This window comes from Halichoerus grypus, chromosome 5 (assembly GCF_964656455.1).
Source record: "Halichoerus grypus chromosome 5, mHalGry1.hap1.1, whole genome shotgun sequence".
Lineage (NCBI taxonomy): Eukaryota > Metazoa > Chordata > Mammalia > Carnivora > Phocidae > Halichoerus > Halichoerus grypus.
This window is the reverse complement of record NC_135716.1, coordinates 150,250,085-150,273,420: the sequence shown is the minus strand read 5'-3', so window position 1 is coordinate 150,273,420 and position 23,336 is coordinate 150,250,085. Positions and strand designations below refer to the sequence as shown.

The following is a 23,336-nucleotide window of genomic DNA, read 5'->3' as shown; positions in this document are numbered from 1 at the left end:
TATTAGAAAGATGAAAAAAAAATGAACACCAGTGATACTAACATTTCAGAGGAGAGAAACTTTCAACGGTGGACTGATGATCTGCACCACCATTTTTCCTCAAAGCGTTTGCATATCCTGAGCACAGGCTAAGAACCAGAGCTTCTATTAGAACAAAGGTCATTGCTGCGACCCAGACAAAGTTTTTGATGGTTGTAAAAGAGTGGAGTAATGTAACTGGAATATTATGAGGCCTAAGATGTACAACCAGTTTCTCAGTTATGACCTTTATTGATTTATGGAGCTGCATGGGACTAGAGAGTATAGAGATAACCCAAAAGTATCTGAATGTTCCTATAGTTTCATGGTACTTAAGAGATAAATATCTACTAGAGCTAGAGGCCCTCAAAACACAAGAGGCAAAAACCCTGGAGATAGTATTGACACTTAAGGACCTGTAACTGTTTTTAAACTGGAAAGACTTGACAATCTGGGACTAGCTAGGCTAAAATATCTGGTCTTGGCTCAGGCAAAGGCTATTTCTGGGGAGGGAGTACCCAGCACAATTTTTTGTGAATCACACCACACTTGAGAAGTAAAACTGAGAGCTGGAAGAGCCTCAAACACATAAAAGTGTCTTGTCACAATATTTGCCAAATTCTGAAGCTATGCCAGGTTGGGGGGCAACAAATTAATCCAAAAAATGACTGAAAAGCAAAAGATCCATGCCATATAATTAGATGGTAATTAAAAGACAAACATCTGTCAGGAAAAAAAGACTTTGGTAACAAAGCAGGTGACAGCTGAAAGCCTTGAAATGTAGTGAATTGATACTTGACCGGTTGCAATCACATTTACCTGAGGGTACCTGATTTCTGGGAGCAGCTAGAACTGGTTGTAGAGCTGGTGCTGGCAGACAAGGAAACCAGCAGACATTTTGATGATTATGCAGAGCTGATGTCATAAAAACAGAGATGAGAGGGGGACTCAAATATATGAATATTTTCTGAAGGTTCCTGGTATGGAAATGTAAGGAACTAAACCTAAACTCTCTGAGAAGTAGGAGAGAAATTGCCTCAGTTTCTTGGTACTGAGAAGACAAAGACCCAAAAACTCTGGCTTGAAAGCACTGGAGGCTAATTACCAAAAAAAGACAGCTGAAGTGAGATTTAATGAAAGTCTGATTAAGGATAAACTGAGATTTACCAAAACATCAATATAGCCTCAAATTAGTTTGGTCTCTTTTGAATCAAGGTTAAAAGGTGAAAGATTTGATGCTACTTGCCTAATAGAGGAAAGAGGGAACCCTCTCATCATCTGGAAAGATCTAAAGTTCTTTTAGAAATAATGTCTAGAATTTAATTATGAAATAAGTAGTACAGTCAAGACAGTACAGTCAGGACAGTACACAAGAATAAAAAAGACAAAGGAAGCAGATCACAAGTGCAACCCAGGTGTCAGAATTAGGAGATAAGCACTTTATACTAACTATGATCAATATGTTCAAGAAAACAGATGAAAAGTTGGACAAAATACACATAAAGGTTAAGCTTTTCCAGAAACATTGGCATTTATAAGAATTAATCAAAGAGACATTTTATATCTAAACATTAAATAGAAATAAAGAACTTAATAGATGGGTTTAACAGTATATTGGAAACAGTATAAGACAAGATCAGTGAAGTAGAATATAGGTTCATAGGAAATGCTAATAAAAGAGAAAGTAGAATGATAAATACAGAAAGAAGTGCAAGAAACTGTGGGAGATAATCAAAAGGTCTAATAGATGTAATTGGACACCCAAGAAGTAAGGAATAAAGGTAAGGTCATATAGCATATTTGAAGAAATAAAGAGCTGGAATTCCCCAAACTAATTTAAGTAATGAATTCACAGATTCAAGAAACTCTGGACAGGGTTAATAATAATAAATAAAACCAAATCTTTCAAAACTAAGGACAAGAGAAAATACTAAAAGAAGCCAGAGATAAAAGACATACAAGCAGAAAGGGTTAAGACTGACAACAGGCTTATCAAGGAAATAATGGAAGTCATAAGATAACAAAATGATATTTTTAAAGTACAGGAAGAAAAACATCTGTCAACATATACATCTATATCCAGTGAGGAAAAAGTCTTCACAGATTTAGTGGATACATAAATAAACACATAAGTAATAAAAATAAGTAAATAAAAATGAGAAAAATTTCCAAAAGCAGACTGTACAAAAAAACACGAAGGGGAATTCTTCAGGCAAATGGGAAATGATCCAAAATGAAAAGAGAATTCAAAACTAAAAAGCACCAAAAAAAATGAATATGTAGGCAAATATAAATATTACTATACAAAATATGTAGGCAAATATAAATAAATATTATTATACAAAACAATAGTATCAATGCATTGTGGAATCCAAAATACATACAGAATTAAAATGTATGACAATAACTTTAAAAAAGAAAGGCGTTTAAAAGGAGTATAAGTGTTCTAAAATTCTAGCATTATCAAAAAACTGGTAAAGAAAAAAATTGTATTAGATTATAATAGAGGATACATATATTTTATAGGGCAACATTAAAAGAATAATAAGCAAATATATACCCTATGAGTTAAAAGAGGGAGGAGAGGGAATAAAAATATCTTAGTTAAAGGAGATATGCAGGAGATTTAAAAAACAAACATGAATAGATCTATCAGATAAAAAAACAGAAGATGGTATAAACCCAACAATATCAGTAATTAAATGATTACACTAAATAAAGGTAAATACTGAATAATACAAAACCCAACTACATAAGACACACATCTTAAATATAAGGACACAGAAGGGGTAAAAGTAAAAGAATGAAAAGTACCAATCAACACTAACCAAAAGAAAGTTGATATGCCTATAATAATATCAGACAAACTATATTTGAAGGCAAGAAGCTTTCCTAGAGGTAAAGACATTTCACAATGACAAACAGGTCAATTAATCAGAAAAAAAAAACAACAACCCCACAATTTAAACCTGTATGCATCCAACAACACAGTTTCAGAATATGCAAAGCAAAACCATAATGCATTATCAATTCATACTCTCTGGAATACCTATAATGGGTAAGTAAAACCCAGAAAATACAGTGTGTTAGCAAGGATATAGAAAACTAGAACTCTCAACCACTGATACTGGAACACTTTGAAAAAACTCTTCGGCAGTATATTCTACATTCCTTCCTTATGACCCAGCAACTCCATTTTAGGTATATATCCAACAGGAATACATATATATGTTCATCAAAGAACATATATAATAATGATAGCAGTACTATTAGTATTAGCCCCAAATAAAAAGAATTAACTGATAAATTTTGCTATTCTTATTGGAATACTATAAAGCAAAGGTTGGCAAACTATTCTTTCAAGGGCCAAATAGTATATATGTTCAGCTTTGCAAGTTATGTGCTCTTTGTTACAACTGCTCATCTCTGCTATTGTAACTTGAGAACAGCCATATATAATATATAAACAAATGGGTCTATTCATGTTCCAATAAAACTTTATTTAAAATTTAAAAGTCTGGAATTTGTCTGTGGACTGTAGTTTGCTAATTCCCAGCATATAATAATAAAAATGAAGCACATGCATGTCACAAACATAATGATCAGCAAAAGAAACTAAATACAAAAGGATAAATACCATATGATTCCATTTATGAAATGTTCAAAAACACATAAAACTAGTCTATATGTTGTTAGATATTAGAATGTAGGTTGTGTAGTGACTGAAAAGAGGCACCAGAGGCATTTCTGGGGTGCTGGTAATCTCATGTCTCTGACCTGGATGCTGTTTACCCAGGGGTTCACTTTTTAAAAACTCACTGTGCTGTAGAACTTAGGATTAAAGTAAATTATACTGAAATAACTTTTTTAATTACCTAGAATAGTAGTATTAAAAAATCCATGGGAAACATCTGCAAGAAAATTAAGTGACAAGATATTCCCATGAACTCCAAAATATCAGGAGACATTTGTAAACCCCCAGTAGGTACATGAGATGGTAACACCATCTGTGGAGGACAAATCAGAGGAAAACATTGAAGCATCTGATAAACCAAATAACTTCAAAGTAACAAAAGAGAGTATTCACTCAAAAGGCTGGTGGGCCAATTCAGAAAGTGAAGCCAGAAGAGGTTTTCCCACTCTCATAGTAATGAATACAAAGGATTTACAATGAATTCTGAAGGAGCTAGAGCAGTCTGGGACCCATTAACTCTCAAAACTAACATGCCAAAGTCATCTTCCAAGATAAAACTTTACACTGAGTATAAACATCTGGAAAAAGAATACAAATTGAACAGGGAAGTAAAAACAAAGGAAAGAAAATTTCTACATAAAAATTGGGTAGAAAAAGCAAGCCAGGAAATGTCAGAAACTAAGCTGCCATATATGCTTTTGGAACAAATGATGAAGACAGAAAAAAGAGCTCTCAAACTACACATTTAGAAAAATTAATCTAAATCCTATGTGCCTTTTTAAAAGTTTAGGAAAAAATAATTTTATAAAGTAATCATAAATGGGTTAAATGTCATAAAAAGTTTTAAGAGGGGAAAAAAAAAGACCAAGTAAGGAACCCTCAATGAAAGCATGCCAGAAAAGTCATGCTCACAAAACAGATGGAAAATATATTACCTATGTCTTCATGGCCTGACAATTTGTCTTCCCAAGAGTAAATGTTCTTATGAGAGAACAAGAAAGAAGCTTTAATGTCTTTTTGATCTAGCCTCAGAAGTCATACACTGTTATTTCTTCAATAGTCTATTGTTTGCACAGATCAGCCCTATTCACGTGTGGTGGGAAGAAACTACACAGGCGTGAGAATACTAGTAGGCAAAAAATCACTGGTAGCCATCTTTTACCCCAATAGTAAAAGAACAAATTTAAAAGAATTTAAAACAATTATAAGGATACTAACTGGGCTTGAAAAAAGCATAGATGACACTAGAGAATCCCTTACTATAGAGATAAAAGAACTAAAATCTAGTCAGGCCAAAATTAAAAATGCTACAACTGAGATGCAAACCCAATGGATGCCATAAAAATGAGGATGGACAAAGCAGAGGAACAAATCAGTGATACAGAAGATAAATTATGGAAAATAAAGAAGCTAAAAAGAAGATGAAAACAAAGGTAATGGATCATGAAGATAGACTTAGGGAACTCAGCGACTTATTAAAATGGAAAAACATTCGTATCATAGGAGTCCCAGAAGATGAAAACAGAGGAAAAGGGGCAGAAGGTTTATTTGAGCAAATTATAGCTGAAAACTTCCCTAATCTGGGGAAGGATACAGGCATCAAAATCCAAGAATCACAGAGAACCCCCATTAAATTCAACAAAAGCTGGCCATTGCCAAGGCATATCATTGTCAAATTCACAAAATACAGAGGCAACTAAAGAATCCTGAAAGCAGCAAGGGAAAAAAAAGTCCTTAACCTACGAGGGAAGACAGATCAAGTTCACAGCAGATCTATCCACAGCAACCTGGCAGGCCAGAAGAGGGTGGCAGGATATATTCAATGTGCTGAATGGGAAAAATATGCAGCCAAAAATACTTTATCCATCCAGGCTGTCATTCAGAATAGGAGAGAGAAAGAGTTTCCCAGACAAACAAAAACTAAAGGAGTTCATAATCACTAAGCCAGCCCTGTAGAAATATTAAGGGGGACTCTGTGAGTGGGGAAAAAGAACAAAAGCAACAAAGACTAGAAAGGACCAGAGAACATCACCAGAAACACCAACACTACAGGTAACACAATGACACTAAATTCATATCTTTCAATAATCACTCTTAATGTAAATAGACTAAATGCTCCAATCAAAAGACAGAGAGTATCAGAATGGATAAAAAAAGAAGATCCATCAATATGCTGTCTACAAGAGATTCATTTTAGACCTCAAGACGCCTGCAGATTGAAAGTGAGGGGAAGAAGAACCATCTATCATGCTAATGGATATCAAAAGAAAGCTGGAATAGCCATACTTATATCAGACAAACTAGATTTTAAAACAGAGTGTAACAAGAGATAAAGAAGGGCATTATATCATAATTAAGAGGTCTATCCATCAAGAAGATCTAACAATTGTAAATATTTATGCTCCCAACTTGGGAGCACCCAAATATATAAATCAATTAATAATAAACATAACGAAAACTCACTGATAATAATACAATAATAGCAGGGGACTTTAACAGCCCACTTACAGCAATGGACAGATCACCTAAGCAGAAAATCAACAAGGAAACAATGGCTTTGAATGACACACTGGACCAGATGGACTTAACAGATATATTCAGAGCATTTCATCCTAAAGCAGCAGAGTACACATTCTTTTTGGGTGCACAGGGAACAATCTCCAGAACAGATCACATACTGGTTCACAAATCAGCCTTCAACAAGTACAAAAAGATCAAGATCATACCATGCATATTTTCAGACCACAACACTATAAAACCACAAGAAAAAATTTGGAGAGACCTCAAATACATAGAGGTTAAAGAAAATCCTACTAAAGAATGAGTGGGTTAACCACGAAATTAAAGAAGAAATTAAAAAAATACATGGAAGTAAATGAAAACATGACAGTCCAAGACTTTTGGGATGCAGCAAAGGCAGGCCCGAGAGGGAAGTATATTGCAATACAGGCTTATCTCAAGAAGCAAGAAAAGTCTCAAGTACACAACCTAACCTTACACCTAATGGAGCTAGAAAAGGAACAGCAAATGAAGCCTAAAGCCATCAGAAGAGGGAAATAATAAAGATTAGAGCAGAAATAAATGATATAGAAACAAACAAACAAAAAACCCAGTAGAACAGATCAATGAAACTAAGAGCTGGTTCTTCAAAAGAATTATTAAAATTGATAAGCCCCTAGCCAAATTTACCAAAACAGAAAGGACCCAAATAGATAAAATCACAAATGAAAGAGGAGAGAGCATAACCAATACCACAGAAATTCAAACAATTACAAGAGAATACTATGAAAAATTATATGCAACAAACTGGGCAATCTGGAAGAAACAGGCAAATTCCTAGGAACTTACAAACTACCAAACTGAAACAGGAAGAAATAGAAAATTTGAACAGACCCTTAACCAGCAAAGAAATTGAATCAATAATCAAAATCTCCCAACAAATGGAAGTCCTGGGCTAGATGGCTTCCCAGGGGAACTCTAAAACATTTAAAGAAGAGTTAATACCTATTCTTCTCACACACAATGGAATATTACTCATTCATCAAAAATAATGAAATCTTGCCATTTGCAACAACATGGATGGAGCTAGAGTGTATTATGCTAAGTGAAATAAGTCAGCCAGAGAAAGACAAATACCATATGATCTCACTTATATGTGGAATTTATGAAAGAAAACAGATGAACATATGGGAAGGGGGTAAAAAGGAGAGAGGAAAACAAACCATAAGATACTCTTAATGATAGGGAACAAACTGAGGGTTGATGGAGGGAGGTGAGTGGGGGATGGTCTAAATGGGTTATGGGGATTAAAGAGGGCACTTCTTGTGATGAGCACTGGGTGTTGAATGTAGGTGATGAATCACTGAATTCTATTCCAGAAACCAATATTTCACTTTATGTTAACGAAGTAAAATTTAAATTAAAAAAGAAAAATTTAATTAAAAAATAAAAAGAGAAAATATTCACAAAATAATGAAAGACACATGACATACATTGGGAATAAAATCAATCCAGAATAATCAACACATGATGTATTCTGGTATTATTACTAAACTTTAAAAATGAAGGGGAAAAAAGCCCCACAATTGGATTTCCAGGCTAAAAGAGCAAGTCACTCACAAGGGAAAGAAAACTGGATTTTAAGCGGATTTCGACAGCAACATCCTGTGTCAAAACTAAGAAACATATTTAAAATAAAGAAAATGTGGGGCGCCTGGGTGGCTCAGCCATTAAGCGTCTGCCTTCAGCCCAGGTCATGATCCCGGGGTCCTGGGATTGAGCCCCGCATCGGGCTCCCCGCTCTGTGGGAAGCCTGCTTCTCCCTCTCCCACTCCCCCTGCTTGTGTTCCCTCTCTCGCTGTGTCTCTCTGTCAAATAAATAAATAAAATCTTTAAAAAAAAATAAAAAATTAAACAAAAATAAAATAAAGAAAATGTAAGCCAAGGATTTTTATATCCAGCCAAAGTAACTTTCAGGCATAAAGACTACAGACAAAATATCATTATCATGCAACTCTGGGAATATTTGTCCCATGAGCCTCCTTAGGAATCTACTAGGGAAAGAGCTTCAGACAACTGAAATGACTGGAGGAGACATTGACATAAAATAAAAAACATTAAGTATTTACATGTAGAACTTTAAATGAAGAATATAAAGGAGAGAGTACAGTATTATAGCATATAATGGTATATGCTCTGAAAATGTAGCTGAGTACAGTTATGAAAAAGTGGAAAAGAGAAAAAAATTCTTTATCATTCTTCAATAATTGTATCTTCAATGGTAGTTTGCTATTTTTGTTCTGAGATCATTTTGTTAACAAAGCAAATGAGGACTTGGATTATGTTCTAATTTTATCACCTTGAATGCATCTGTATTCATGACTCCTGGATTCCAGGATAAAGTCTACACAGCTTAGCCTGGTTTTCCATGATCTGGCCCAACAATGACCTTCTGCTTTACCTGGATTATCTCCACAGGAGTTTTACCTAAAAACATGCATTTCTGTACAGGATAGGCTGGTAGGATTAAGTCACATTTACTCTTATTTCTGCTATTTAAAGCATCTAGGCAAAAATAAATAAATAAAGCATCTAGGCATTGGAATTGCTACATAGAGCAAGTGAGTGAGAAAGAGAGAATATGAACTAATCAGGCATTATGTGCCTACTGATGAAAGACAGAGCATGACTCAACCTTTCTGTTCATATTTAAGAGGTGTTTTGAAATAACCATATATTGGCATTTTTACTCAATATGACAATCATTGTGTTCAATTATAATGTTTATTCTGTTTGTATTTAATGTACCTAACTGATATGGTTGGGTATAAATTTAGTGTTTTCTATTTATCCTGTCTATTCCATATTCTGTTTCCCTCTATTTCCTTATTTCTACCAGAAGGCACCAGAGTCTGGGATTTAGACATAATAGCAAAAGGACTGGGGTCTTTGTTGGAAGTGATCTTACATTTTCTTGAATAAATGTGAAAATCATTTGCTCCCTTTTCACCTGGATTTTATTTTCAACTGAATCTTTCCTGATCACTGACTTTCATTAGCTTGTTTGAAATGGGTTCTCTTCATTTTTTAATGATTATCAAACTTTCAACATATTATGTTTTATTCTCCTCTGTACTAGTCAAATGTTTAATGATTCATAGAGGACTTTTTCACTGTCTCAGAAGAGTTTGATATTTAAATAAAATCTTTGTGAAGTAAAAAAAAAAAAATTTTTTTTTTTTACTTTGTAAAATTCTTTGTAAGGTATAAAGGAAATTTTAAAAACCCTGGTGTTTATATTTAAGATGATATATCTTTGTCTATGAGTATCCTTCAAGGAGGACCAACCTGTACTTTGATCTGACCTGTGTCCAGGGAGTGTGTTTGAGTGTGCAGATAACAATGTCTATCTCTAGTATGTTAGTGTTTATTTCTGTTTCTGAACATGTATTCTGTTGATGGATCTTATGTTTGCATGTTTTCACATGTTTATGTTTAGGCATTTATATTTTCTAACTTTGTGTGTTTATTTCTGTAGATCTTAGTGGTTAAGATCATAAAGAATAAGGAGGGCACTTGTATGAGCACTGAGTGTTATACGCATGTTATGTTATATACGTATATGTTATACATATATATATATTATACACATATGAGCACTGGGTGTTATACACAACTGATGAATTATTAAACACTACATCTGAAGCTAATGATGTATTATATGTTGGCTAATTGAATTTAAATGAAAAAAACAAAAGAAAAACAATAAAAACATGCTAAAATTTTAAAAAATGTATTAATCTAGATTCAAATCTTTGCTCCAATCATCTTAAATAGCTACATGACCTTATACAAGCCATTTAACTTTTCTGAGCCTCAGTTCATCTTTAAAATAGTACTCCTTAATAGTAATTACTTTATAAGATTACTGCAATGATAAAATGGAGTAACATATACACAGTGCCTGAGATGTAGTTAACACTTAATAAACAGTTATTATTTCTATGTAATCAATTTGTTTTTCTCTGGAAAACAATGACATTACTTGTTTATGCTTTTTATTATTATACTTAATCATATAGTGTGCCACACTGTTTTTTTTACTCTTTTATATTTATTTATTGGTTTATTAAATCATTGGATTATGTAAGTTCCTTATGGGCCGGAAATTTGATTATATGAAAAGATCTCCAGTGCTGTGCATAGTGCCAGATACAGAGCATGCAGATATTTGATGGAGAATGCTCAATATATATGAATTAATGTAGGCAGAAAAATATGACTAATTTTAATAGCCTGTGTTCAGGCTGCTCTTAGTGTAAACCAATTTAAGATACTGAGATTAGTGCCCAGTTTAAGCCAACTGCATGTATGTATGTATATGTGTGTGTGTGTGTGTGTGTCTATGTGTGTGTGTGTAGTTTGTTTTTGTTTAAGGGCACAAGGAAGCTGCTTAAACAGTAGTACTAGGGGCGCCAGCATTTCTGAGAGAAGAGGTGTAACTAAAGGTCTGCAACTGGTGTTTTCCTGGGGGCATTTGTATACTGAGCATAGAACAAAATGTTGGGAATCTATGCTTTGTTCAACCACAGGTCCACTGCTGGAAGACAAAGAAATCAGCAGGGTTTTGGCAGTCTTACTATACTAGATGTACAAAATTAAAAACCCGAGAGGCCAAAATCCAATGAGACATGATGGGTGCAAAACTGAGCTAACTGTTCCCTCAAGATACTGGCAGAATGTCTGAATCAGTACAGGGTGAAGGGACAAAAACCTAAACAGAAAGTATTTGAAAAGCAGAAGGAATTTGCTGCTGTCTTACCTAAGAAGAATTATACATAGTACCCTATGGGAGGGAAGGAGCATATAATCACACCAGCTCTCAGTTAAAAGCCCAAAGAGCTGAAATTAAGAACTTAGAACAGTTGACCTTGAACATGGGTTTGAGCTGAGCAGGTCCACTTACAATGCAGATTTTTTACAGTACTATAAATATATTTTCTCTCCCTTATAATTTTCTTAATAACATTTTCTTTTCTCTAACTTACTTTATTGTAAGAATACAGCATAGAATACATACACAAAATATGTGTTAATCAACTGTTTTATGTTATTGGTTAGGCTTCTGGTCAACAGTAGGCTATTAGTAGTTAAGTTTTGGGGGGGTCAAAAGTTATATGCAGATTTCTGACTGCAAGGGGTGTGTGGAGCCTCTAATATCCATATTGTTCAAGGGTCAATGGTAGTTTAACTTTTTATTTTTATTTATTTTTTTTTTTTTTAAGATTTTATTTATTTATTTGACAGAGAGAGAGACACAGCGAGAGAGGGAACACAATCAGGGGGAGTGGGAGAGGGAGAAGCAGGCTTCCCACCGAGCAGGGAGCCCGATGTGGGGCTCGATCCCAGGACCCTGAGATCATGACCTGAGCCGAAGGCAGATGCTTAACGGCTGAGCCACCCAGGCGCCCCTAACTTTTTATTTTTGAATATTTAGATTTACAAAACAGTTGCAAAGATGGAAGAGTTCTTGTACACAGGAACTTCACCCTTCACCCAGGTTCTTAATGTTAATATCTTATATAGCCACAGTTCATTTTGCAAAACAAAGAAATTAACATTAGTACAGTAATTATCTACATTGCAGACTTTACTTGGATTGCACCAGTTTTTCCGGCAATGCACTTCTATTCCAGGATCCAATACAGGATACCATGGTGCTTTTAAATCATTTCTCCTTAGTCTCCAATCTGTGACAAGTTTCTTTCCTTCCTTGTTTCTTATGACCTTGACAGTTTGGAAGAGTACTAGTCAGGTATTTTGTAGAAAGTTTCTCAATTTGATTTTGTCTGATATTTTTTCATGTTTAGACTAGGGTTATGGGCTTTGGGGAACAATGTCACAGAGCAGTGCCCTTCATATCACCTGATATCAAGGAATACAGGATGTCAGCATGAGTTATCATTAGTGATGTTAACCTTGATCACTTTGTAAGGTTGGTGTCTGCCAGATTTCTCCAAGTTACAATTTCTCCTTTCCATGCTCTATTCATCAGAAACAAATCACTAAGTCTAGCCCACACTCAAGGGAAGAATAATTATGCTCCACGTCATGGAAGGGTCAATACCCACAATTATTACTTACAATTCTTCTGTAAGGAAGATGTATCCATTCTCATTCTTAGTCATTCATTGTTTCACTTATATCAATATGTACTCATGGATTTTATTTTATTCTTTGGGTTATAATCCAAATATTGCTATTTATTTTGTTGCTCAAATTATTCCAGCAATGGCCACTGGGACTTCAGATTGGCTCCTGTGTTCTTTTGATATGCCCCTGTCCTCCTCACTCCCCCCCTTTTTTTAAAGCAGTTCTTCACTTTTCATACTACAAGATGTTCTTCCATCCTAATCTTTGTCTTCCCTGCCCCAGCCCCAGGATCAGCGATTGCTCCAGGAGTCCTGGTAACTTTTACTGAATATAGGTATTTAGAAACCAAGATCTGGGAGCTGGGTGTGCTCATTGCTATTGGGTTGTCACTCCTCTTAGGCCTTTTGGAGGACCAAAAGTAGGAAATATGGATCTGTGCTAACCCAAATACACTCATATCTATATTTGAGTCAATCTATCTGTATATATATTAAAATAAACATGAATTAAACTGTTATTTTAGACACTATTCTAACATCATAAGGTTCACCCTGTTTCTTTGTCACTTCTTTTCTGAGAATGAAAAACCTGGTTGTACTTATCTATGATTTCTTATTTGTTCAACTCTCATATAAAGTATGTTCAGAATTGCTAATCCATACCCCTGTACGAAACACACTTAGCTACTAGAACAGGGGTTGGCAAACTTCAACTCCCAGGGTAATTCTGGCCCTTTGCCTATTTTGGTATGGCCCGATAGGTAAAAGTAACTTTTATCTTTTTACATTTAAAAGACGGGGGGAAAAGGTTCCATGAAAATCACATGAAATTCACATTTTAGTGCATATGGATAAAGTTTTATTGTAATACATAGATACTCATCTCTTTACCTATTGTCTATGTCTGCTTTAGTGCTATAACAGCAGAGCTGAGTAGTGTGACAGGGACCCTATGGCACAAAAAATATTTACTCTCTGGCTCTTTACAGAAAATGTTTGCAAATCCCTGCAAAAGAATATAGTGATTAAATCGTTCTTTTTGTCTTTAGCCTCACAGTATCCAGCCAAAACACTATACTCCAAAGTTATTTAGGTAAGCTAATTTAAAACTGTATCTTGTATTTTTAGTACCTTTAGATTTATTTGTTATAATCTGCATTAAATCCTCAGAAGCCCAAACATCACACTTGATATTTTTTTCTTTTATTTTTCATTCAGTAAAGTTCTCTCTTTCTGATGTACATTTCTGGTAGTTTTGACAAATGCATAATGTCACATATCAACAACTTCAGTACCCATCAGCTCCAACACCCTAAAAATCTCCCTGTGAGACTGGTTTCTTTGTAATCAACCTCTTCTGCCTCCCCTATGCTTTGCTATTTCAACATCATGTAAAAAAAAATCATACAATATGTAGCTTTGGAGTTCTAGCTTCTTTCATTTAGCAAACTGAATTTAAGACTAAACATGTTGTTGTATGAATTTATAGCTCACTTTTTAAAAAAAGATTTATGTATTATTTTTGGGGGGGAGGGGCAAAAGGAGAGGGAGAGAGAGAATCTCAAGCATATTCCCCCTGAGCACGGAGCCTGATGCAGGGTTTGATCCCATGACACTGAGATCATGACCTAAACCAAAATCAAGAGTCAGATGCTTAACTGACAGCCATCCAGTGCCCCTATAGCTCACTCTTTTTTATTGCTGAGTTATAGTCCATTGAATACCATAGTTTGTTCACCATTTGCCTTTGAAGAGTATATTGGTTGCTTCTAATTTTGGGCAATTATGAATAAACTTACTATAAACATGCATGTACAGGTTTTTGTGTGAACATAAGTTTTAATTCATTTGGGTAAATACTTAAGAGTAGGATTGGTGGGTTGTATGATAAGTGTATTTAACCTTATACAAAACTGCCAAGCTGTCTTGTGGCTGTGCCATTGGGCATTCCCACCAGCACTGAATGAGAATTCCTACTGCTCCATATCTTTGACAGCATTTACTAGGATAAGATTTTTTGGGTTTTTGTTTCTGTTTAACAATTCTAATAGGTAGCAGTGGTATCTTATTGCAGTTTTAATTTGCATTTCTATAATGATTATTGAGCATCTTTTCATGTTTATTTGGTGAAATGTCTGTTCAGATATATTGCCCTTTTTTTTTTTTTTATTTGACAGAGAGAGAGAGAGAGTGAGAGTGAGCACACAAGCAACGGGGAGCAGCAGAGGGAGAGAGAGAAGCAGGCTTTCCGCTGAGCAGGGAGCCCGATGCAGGGCTCGATCCCAGGACCCTGGGACCACGACCTGAGCCGAAGGCAGATGTTTAACCGACTGAGCCACCCAGGCACCCCTATATTGCCCATTTTTAATTGGGTTCTTTATTTTCTTATTATTGAGTTGAAGAGGATTTTTTTTTTTAATTCTGGATACAAATCCTTAATCATATATGTGATTTGCAGATATTTTCATCCAGACTATGACTTGTCGTTCTATTCTCTTAACATTGTCTTTCACAGACCAAAAGTTTTTAATTTTAATGAAGTTCAATTTATCAATTTTTTTATGGATCATGTGTTTGGTGTCATATCTTAAAAGTAATTTACAAATATAAATTAAATAGATTTTCTACTATGTTTTAGGTCTATGATCTATTTTTAAATGTGCATTTTTAAAAATCCAGAACTATGCATTGAAAAGACAACAAATGCAAAGTCTCTGTTTAATTGACTTTGTACTTTTGTCAAAACTCAGTTGACAGTATTGATGTGGGTCTATCTCTGAGGTATCTATTCTATTCCTTTGACATATGTGTCTATGCTTTAGTCAACAACACACTGTCTTCATTGTTGTGCTTTATAGTAAGTCTTAAAATTGGTTACTGGGTCCTCCAACTTTGTTCTTTTTCAGAATTGTTTTTGGTTTTTCAATTTCCTTTGCCCTTTCCATATACTTTTAGAATCAGCTTGTCAATTTCTATTAAAAAGTTTGATAGGGTTTTAATTATGATTGCACTGAATCTAGACATCAAATTGGGGCAAACTGACATCTTCATACTGAGTCCTCCAATCTGTGAACATGATGTAGTTCTTCATTTAGTTCTATCTTCTTTGATTGTTTTCAACAGCATTTTGTAGTTCTCAAAATGCAAACGCTGCACATATTTTATTAGGATTATACCTAAGGATTTCAATTTCTGGTGCTATTGTAAATGGTATGGATTTCCTAATTTAAAATTCCAACTATTCATTTCAGATATATAGGAAAAAATTGACTTTCTTCATATTTTGTGACCTTGCTAACCTCACTTACTAGTTCTGGGAGCTTTTCTGGAGATCCTGTGGAATTTTCTGCAAAATAATATCCTCTGCAAATATAAGTGTTTTTTTTTCTTATTTTCCAACCTGTATCCCTCTTATTTCTTTTTCTTATCTTCCTGCATTGTCTAAGACTCCCAATATGATGTTAAAGGAATGTTAAGAGAGGGCATCCTTGTTTCTGAATTTAGGGGAAAATATTCAGTCTTTCACCATTAACTACAAAGTGTTAGCTGTAGGTTTTCAAAGATGTTCTTCATTAGGTTGATAAAGTTCCCTTCTGACCTCAACTTTACTAAGAATGTTTATCAAGAATAGAGTTGGATTTTGTTAGATACTTGTTCTGTGCTTATTGAAATGACATACAGAAGAAATATGCTTTTTATTTAACCTGTCAATAAGATGAATTTATATTGCATTTCTAGAATGAGACCCTTGATTATGATATACTTTCATTTTTATATACTGCTGGATTTGATTTGCTAGTATGTTGTTGAGGATTTCTGCATATATGTTCATGAGGGTTTTGGCTCTGTATTTTTCTTTTCTTATAATGTCATTGTCTGGCTTTGACATTAGGGAAAATACTGATGTCATAAAATGAACTTAGGAAGTTTTTCTTCTACTTTCTGTCTGGTAAAACTGCCATTAGGTTTTTCTTAAAGGTTTGGTAGAATTAACCAGAGAAACCATCTGGGCCTGGTGTTTTCTTTTATGGAAGATTCTTAACTTCAAATTCAATTTCTTTAATAGATATACAGCTATTGAGTTTATCAACTTCTTCTTGAGTTAGTTTTGGTACTTTATGTCTTTCAAAAAATTTTTGAAAGTTATGTCTTTCATAAAGTTTCAAATAGTTTTAACATCAATGTAAACACATAAGACAGGATTAGCAGACTAGAGGACATTTCTAATGAAAGTATCCAAATTAGAGAGAGAGGGAAAAAAAAGAATTAAAAATATCAAAATAAGCACAAGATACATGAGTCTAAAAATCTAAAAAATCTTATACAAGTCTAAAAATCTAATATAAGTATAATTGGGAAATCCAGAAAAACAGATAATGGGGCATAAGTACTGTTTAAAGAAAGAATGCCTATAGGTTTTCCAAAACTAATGAAAAATATCAACCTACAAATTTAGGAAGCCCTGAAAATTTAACATAGAATCAATCCAAGAATACCACATCTAGGTATATAAGAGTAAATTACTAAACACAAAGTTGAGGAGTAAATCTTAAATGCAACAAAGTGGGGAAAAATTCCCACATTACTTCAAAGGTGTAATAGCTTACTTTTCAAGACACACAAAAAGCCAGAAGACAATGTAATACTTTCTTTAAAATACCAAAGAAAATAACTTTACCAACCTAGAGTTTTATATCCAATAAAACCATCCCACATAAAACTAAAACCAAGATGTTTTCAAACAAAATCAGAATTCACAGCCAGGAGAATGTTATAAAAGAAGTATTAAAGGCAGAAGGAAAATGACTCTAGAATCCATATGGGAACATGGAATTACAGGAAAGAAGGAAGAATAATAGAAAGGATAATGAATAAAATGAAAGAACATGAATAAACATTACTATATAAATAAAATTAATTTCTTGTGTGTTTTATATATGTAGAATTAAAACGCATGACAAAAATGTGCAAGAAAAGGGGGCAGGTCAAAAAGGGTTAAATGTTTTAGGGCCCCATTATTGTTAGAGAGGTCAACGAAAAAATAATTTGTCATGTATGCATTTTGAAATCTGTAGAGGAACCAATAAAAAAAAGTTAAAAATGAATAACTAATAAAAAGGAAAGTAAGTTATAAAAAATACTTACCAATCCAAACCAAAGCCACATCAATCTACATAAAAATTCTAGATTTTAATTCTTCAAAAAAAACCTTGTGCTACTCACAAGATATGCACTTTAAATATAATGATAAAAAGAAAAAAAAATGGAAAAACACACACCATGCATAGACTAGCCAAAAGAAAGCCATTGTAACTACAAATATCAGATAAAACACACCGCGAAGCAAAGAATATTACTAGAGATGAAGAACCTTCACAATAAAAGGTTCTGTATCCCACCAATGACATAGCTTCAAAATATATAAAATTAACAAAACAAGAAAGAAATCTTGAGGCTTAAACCTTTCTTGGGACTTGATATCTATCTATCATGATACAGAAAAAATTATTTTAATCAGATCATATATTTAAACAGGAAATAAAACAGAAAGCCTTTAGAGGAAAACATAGGAGAAAGTCTTGAAGTACACAAAATTTCTAAAAATGTTAATCAACAACAAAAAACTATAATGAATTGAATTCCTTAGGATTAAGAATTTCTTTTCATCAAAGATGTCATTAAGAGAATAAAAAGGCAAGGCACAGAGTGAGAAAAGACAATTACAAAACATATACCTAAAAATTCATATCAAGGATCTATATGGAACTCTCAACAAAAAACTAAAAGGAGACAATTCAGTACAAAAATTGGCAAATGACTTGAACAAGCGCTCACAAAGGAGAATATCCAATGGCCAATAAGTATACTCATTAGTCATCAGGAAATAGCAAATTGAAACCATCATATGATAAACTACTTCTTACCAAAAGGCCAAAATGAAAACACACACAGGCGCACGCACGCACACACACACACACACACACACACGCCAATTAAATACCAGAAAGGATGTGGAGCAAGTATAACTCTCATACACAGGTAGTTAAAATCACTTGAAAAATTCTTTGCCAGCACCTTCTAAAGCTGAATGTACACATACCCTATGACTGGGCAATTCCAAATAGGAAGAATACATACATATCCAAAGAAGAATACATACATATCTTAATAAGAATACAATGATACCCAAAGTATGCATAAAATGCTTATAGCAGCTCTATAATAGTCCAAACCAGAAACAACCCAAATGTCCATCAACAGAGGAATGAATAAATGAACAGTAGTATTTTCATATAATAAAATACCATACAGCAGCAAAAGTGAAGAACTATTGCTAAATACAAGATGTCTGCAGTACAAAGAAGTCTGAATTGCAAAGTCAAAGTGAAACAAGTCAGAGAAAAAAGTAGATACTGTAGGATTTCATTTATATAAAGATTAAAACACACAATACTAATCTTGTTATTAGAAATTAGGATAACTTTTACCCCTGGAGTGGCAGTAGCTGAGAGGAAAGAAAAGAAGCTTCTGCAGAGCTGATAATAGTTTATTTCTTGATTTGGTAAATAGTTTACAAAAGAGTGTGCTGATTTATTATAATTCATAAACTTGTTACTTATGATTTGTGCATTTTCTACATATATATACACTGTACTTTGAAAACAAGCTTAACTTAAAAACAGTACGCATATAGCAACTTAAAACTGTACAAACTGATGGAATGTCACATAATCCAGTTATATCGTCAGGACCAAGCCTAGTACCCAACATGACACTCATGATAAATGATTGTTTTTTAAACTACTGAATGAAACAAACAAAAAAAATCAAACACAAGAAGAATACACTGTAATTATTCCCCAGCTGTCCTTCATATATATGTTTATTTGCCTTACCTCAGAAAATATTCTCATATTGATGTTCTCTAATATTAAACCCAGTAAACCTGACCTGCTCTTTTCCTCTTTTAAATATTTAATTAACATAAAAATCAGTTGGGAAGCTGCTTCAAAATAATTATTTCTCACCCCACCTCCCCTCATTCTACCATTTAAAATAAAATATTTGTGGGAAATGGAATTGTTTTATACTGGGCCACAAAAGAGTCTCCACACTTTGAAGGCTATAAAATAATTATCATAAAGTCTCTACTTACTGACTCTGAGACAATTATTAGTAACATTGTTTAGAGTTCAGATGATGTCAAACATTTTGCATAATGACTCAGGTCAAGCAGGAAGTTAGAGAAGTTGCCTTTAGCAAAACCACTGACTTCCATGGAATGGAGGTTGTATCTTTCATTCTTCTCTTTCCAGTGATTTACTATTATAAGCTTTAAGCATCTTCACTGGTTTTCTTGCCCAATTAGAAAAGGCCTTCAAGAGAAAATTTTAGAAACTAACATATAAATGTCTTTGATGAGCCTGATGTGATTTCAAGACATTTTTTACCCGATCATGGATCTCATCGCAGTTTGAAGGTGAACACCAATCAGAATGGAATCTGTGGGCATAAAAAACAAAGGTGACTTGTAGTCAGAGGGAGAGAAAAATAAATCTTTCCAAATGCCAGACATAGAAAGTCATTTTTTTCCTTATCCCTGTGTCATAACATAGAAAGATTAAAATAGTATATTTTCTTCATTGACCAAGGGTGAGAGGCAGATGTAAAATCAGGCACTGATTCTCTGCAGAAGTATTAAGTCTTTATAATATGTGCAATAAGTAGTCTTAATAAAGTTTGGTGTGAATTAGGGAGAGCATAATGATCTCCTTACATAAGTCTTTAGAGCTTTATCTCTAAATAAAGATACAGATGTTCAGATTAGAACAATAATTCCATGTATAGTGCCTTTAAAATAAAACTAATTTTATGAAATGAAGTAAAATGTTTAAATAGATGAAAATATTATTTAGAATCCTATCATGTTCTTACTCCCTCAAAATATAGAGGAACATAAAAATTAAATGATCCCCTCTCTGCACAGATACCACTCCTCTAGTCTCTCCTGTAAGTGCGTGTGTGTTTTTTTTAAGTGAATATTGAAAAACAGGAAAGGAAAATGTGACTTTTATTAAAATCTGAGTTGTGGAATTACAGAAGAAACAGAGCAACCATTCTTCTTTCTGATGCCCTTCCCAAACTCAAAACTGGCATTAGTTTAACTAAGCTACTTTATTTACCTTATACAAGTAATAATGAAAACCTCCAGGTCCATCTGATTATAATTGATCTATATCAAGTGTTACTGATAATTCCTTCATAAAGGAATGGGTACTAAAATGCTAACTGCTTACATCTTTGCCTTTTTTTTCTCCCAGCTTGTTCTTGCAAAGTTATAATTTTATGTTTATACAAGGTATAAACTATTAAGCAGGAAAAATGATTTACATAATCTGTTTCAAAGACCGTAATCAATAATGGATGATTAACTATATCTAAATTTTAATATCCTACATTTGTAAAAGGAAGTGTCACTGCATCTACACAAGTATATTGTCTGACCTTGTTATTTGCTACATATGTAACCCATCTTGAAAACCTGAGATCCAAATATTTAGTTCCAAGAGGATCTCTTCAGTGTACTATGAGAGGATCCACTAGTCTGTGCTGTGGTATAAGAAATGACTGCCTAACAATCTTTAACTTCATTTACAAAATTCAAAACCGTAAGCATGATTAAAAGGAATATCAGCTCCTTTTTAATTAGATTTGCAAGTATTTCTTAGTCTGATTTTAGTAATAACTCTACAGCCTAATACAAATGATAAGTCATAATATTAATATTTATACTTGGAGGAGAAAACTGCTTCTGAAATGTAACACTTATAATAAAAATTGCAACCATTTTATGTGTGTTAACTCTATTGGAAATATTTTTTTTTAAATGGGCTTAAAGCAAAAAGCACCTTCACTATAAATAAAGAAATTCATTTGCTTACAGTCACTAATAGAGTTTTTGAAAGTCTGTTTATTCACATACATGATTAAGGAGTCAACATTTTACAGTAATCTTAGAGGAAAACTTTACTTCATCTTAATGAATAACTACCCAGATAACCTCCTATAGCTGTATATTTTGTCATACTCCCAATTTTGCTGGGGACATACAATCTACATTTACATCAGTTTAAATTGTTTACTGATTCCACTGGATTTTATAAACACTCTGTAAGTGTACTGCTCAGTAACCTAAAAAGCCATATCAGAGAACGTCTTATATATAAGAACATCTTATATTCGGTACTGAGTGTACTGAAAAGGATGACATGTTTTTGTTCCTAGTAATATGTCCTATAGACATTTTATTTTCTTTTGTAACTAAGTCTAAATCTTTTTTAGAACGTACACTCAAAGTAGAGGTGTTCTACCTTAGTGAAAGTAAAAAAGTTTATCCTAAGGAGTACCCCAATAAAAGTTTAATTTATTTAGATTTTATTTTATTTATTTTAAAATAATTTATTTTAAAAGCACCTCAACCTTCCTCAAGTGATAGGTGAAATGGGTCATGTTTAATATTAGAGCTACTCATTTCCTTCGAGAAAAGAACTTAACTACATCTACTACCAAGGTTCAGAATAAATGTGTAAATGCTGCTCACTACTAGAAGCCATCACCTGAACTGGAATATGGAAAAGGGACAGTTGACTTTAGCTAACCCCAGTAAAGAATTTTTGAGTATAGCCTCAATGAAGAATTTATCAACTAGGGAAGACAGGCTTCAAAAGCTGGGACAAAATTACAGACAAGGATAAAATAACATGGGACTAAAATTCATATTGTACTACAGCGGTAGAGACAACTGGAGAGCTGTGCAAAAGATGTGAAAAGGCAGAAAAATAAAACAATGTTTATAAAAACATATCCAAGGAGATATAGGTAAAAAATTTCCTGAAAACCTACAGAGATGGCAAAGAACCTAAAGAATAAAACCACAAGGGCTTAATTCTTAAAGTAAGGAAAAAGAGAGTAGCACTGACTACATGTCTGAACATCTGAGCAGACACGGAAATTCAAGAAAGTCCCCTGACAACTGAGACACAAGTTACCAGACTTCAGCAGGAAAATCTCTCCTCAAAAGTTTCTCTTGAACTTTAAAGCCTATAGAAACAGAGATACGCATCTCTCTCGTAAAATATAGAGATAGATCTTTTAATCTATCTGTCCATCTCTATCTATGAACTCCATGATCCCTCAGGCAGGATTCTAATGGCCTAGAAGCAACATTAATCAAAATTCCCCATCTGAGGATTAGGGTCTCCAGCAGACCTCCATAGATCCATTTGAATGCTACAGGGCTAATGAGGAAACAGACAAAGCTATCTGTTCAGAATAGAGATGTTTTAATACAGCTTCCAAACTGATACACTCTTGCTCAAATCATCAATTTTGAGATGAACTTTTTGATAAACTATACAGTTAGTTTAAATTTTGTCAATTATGTCTGACAGTTGTAATAAGCTGTACAAATTTAGTGTGTTACATTAGCTTTTTGATACCATCTGTAAAGATAGATTTTATATCCATTTGTTGATGGCATTTCTCTTAGGTGTTCAAATTTCTATAAAAATCTTAAACTACCTAGGGTGGGCTTTTTTTTTTTTTTTAAATTTATGACAACTCTGTTTTCTATGTTACTATTAGTGAGTGAGGCAAGGAATTTCCAATTTGAATTTAACAACAACAAAAACAGATAAAGAGGAATTATTTCTTTCATATTCAAATTATAACAAGTATCTAACTTTGGTTGTCAAAGCTTTTTTAGAGGGAGGCTGGAATCTTTACATGGTTAAGATTCTCCCGGGGAGTTGGGGAGGGTTTATTTGAGGAAATCAGTTACCATATACCAACAATATATGGCATCATCATTACCACTAAAAGGAATGTATAATCTATGCTATTTTTATACATTGGCCATGTCCATAATGTTAAGTCCCTATGAATCTCTTGAAAACAAACCAACATGCACTATT

The 23,336-nt window shown here is 33.6% G+C and overlaps 1 protein-coding gene across 5 annotated transcripts in view; it reads right to left on the bottom strand.

Annotated features, from left to right (window-relative positions):
* SPATA6 (spermatogenesis associated 6) overlaps window positions 1-23,336 on the bottom strand; it is a 147,758-nt gene that overhangs the window by 34,100 nt on the left and 90,322 nt on the right. For 3 of the 5 annotated variants that reach the window (XM_036106601.2, XM_036106608.2, XM_036106606.2), the window contains exon 11: window positions 19,767-19,866. In XM_036106601.2, coding sequence (XP_035962494.1) covers window positions 19,767-19,866 — 100 coding nt within the window. The remainder of the gene's footprint in view (window positions 1-19,766; window positions 19,867-23,336) is intronic. The other 2 variants (XM_036106602.2, XM_036106610.2) reach the window with 1 other exon arrangement.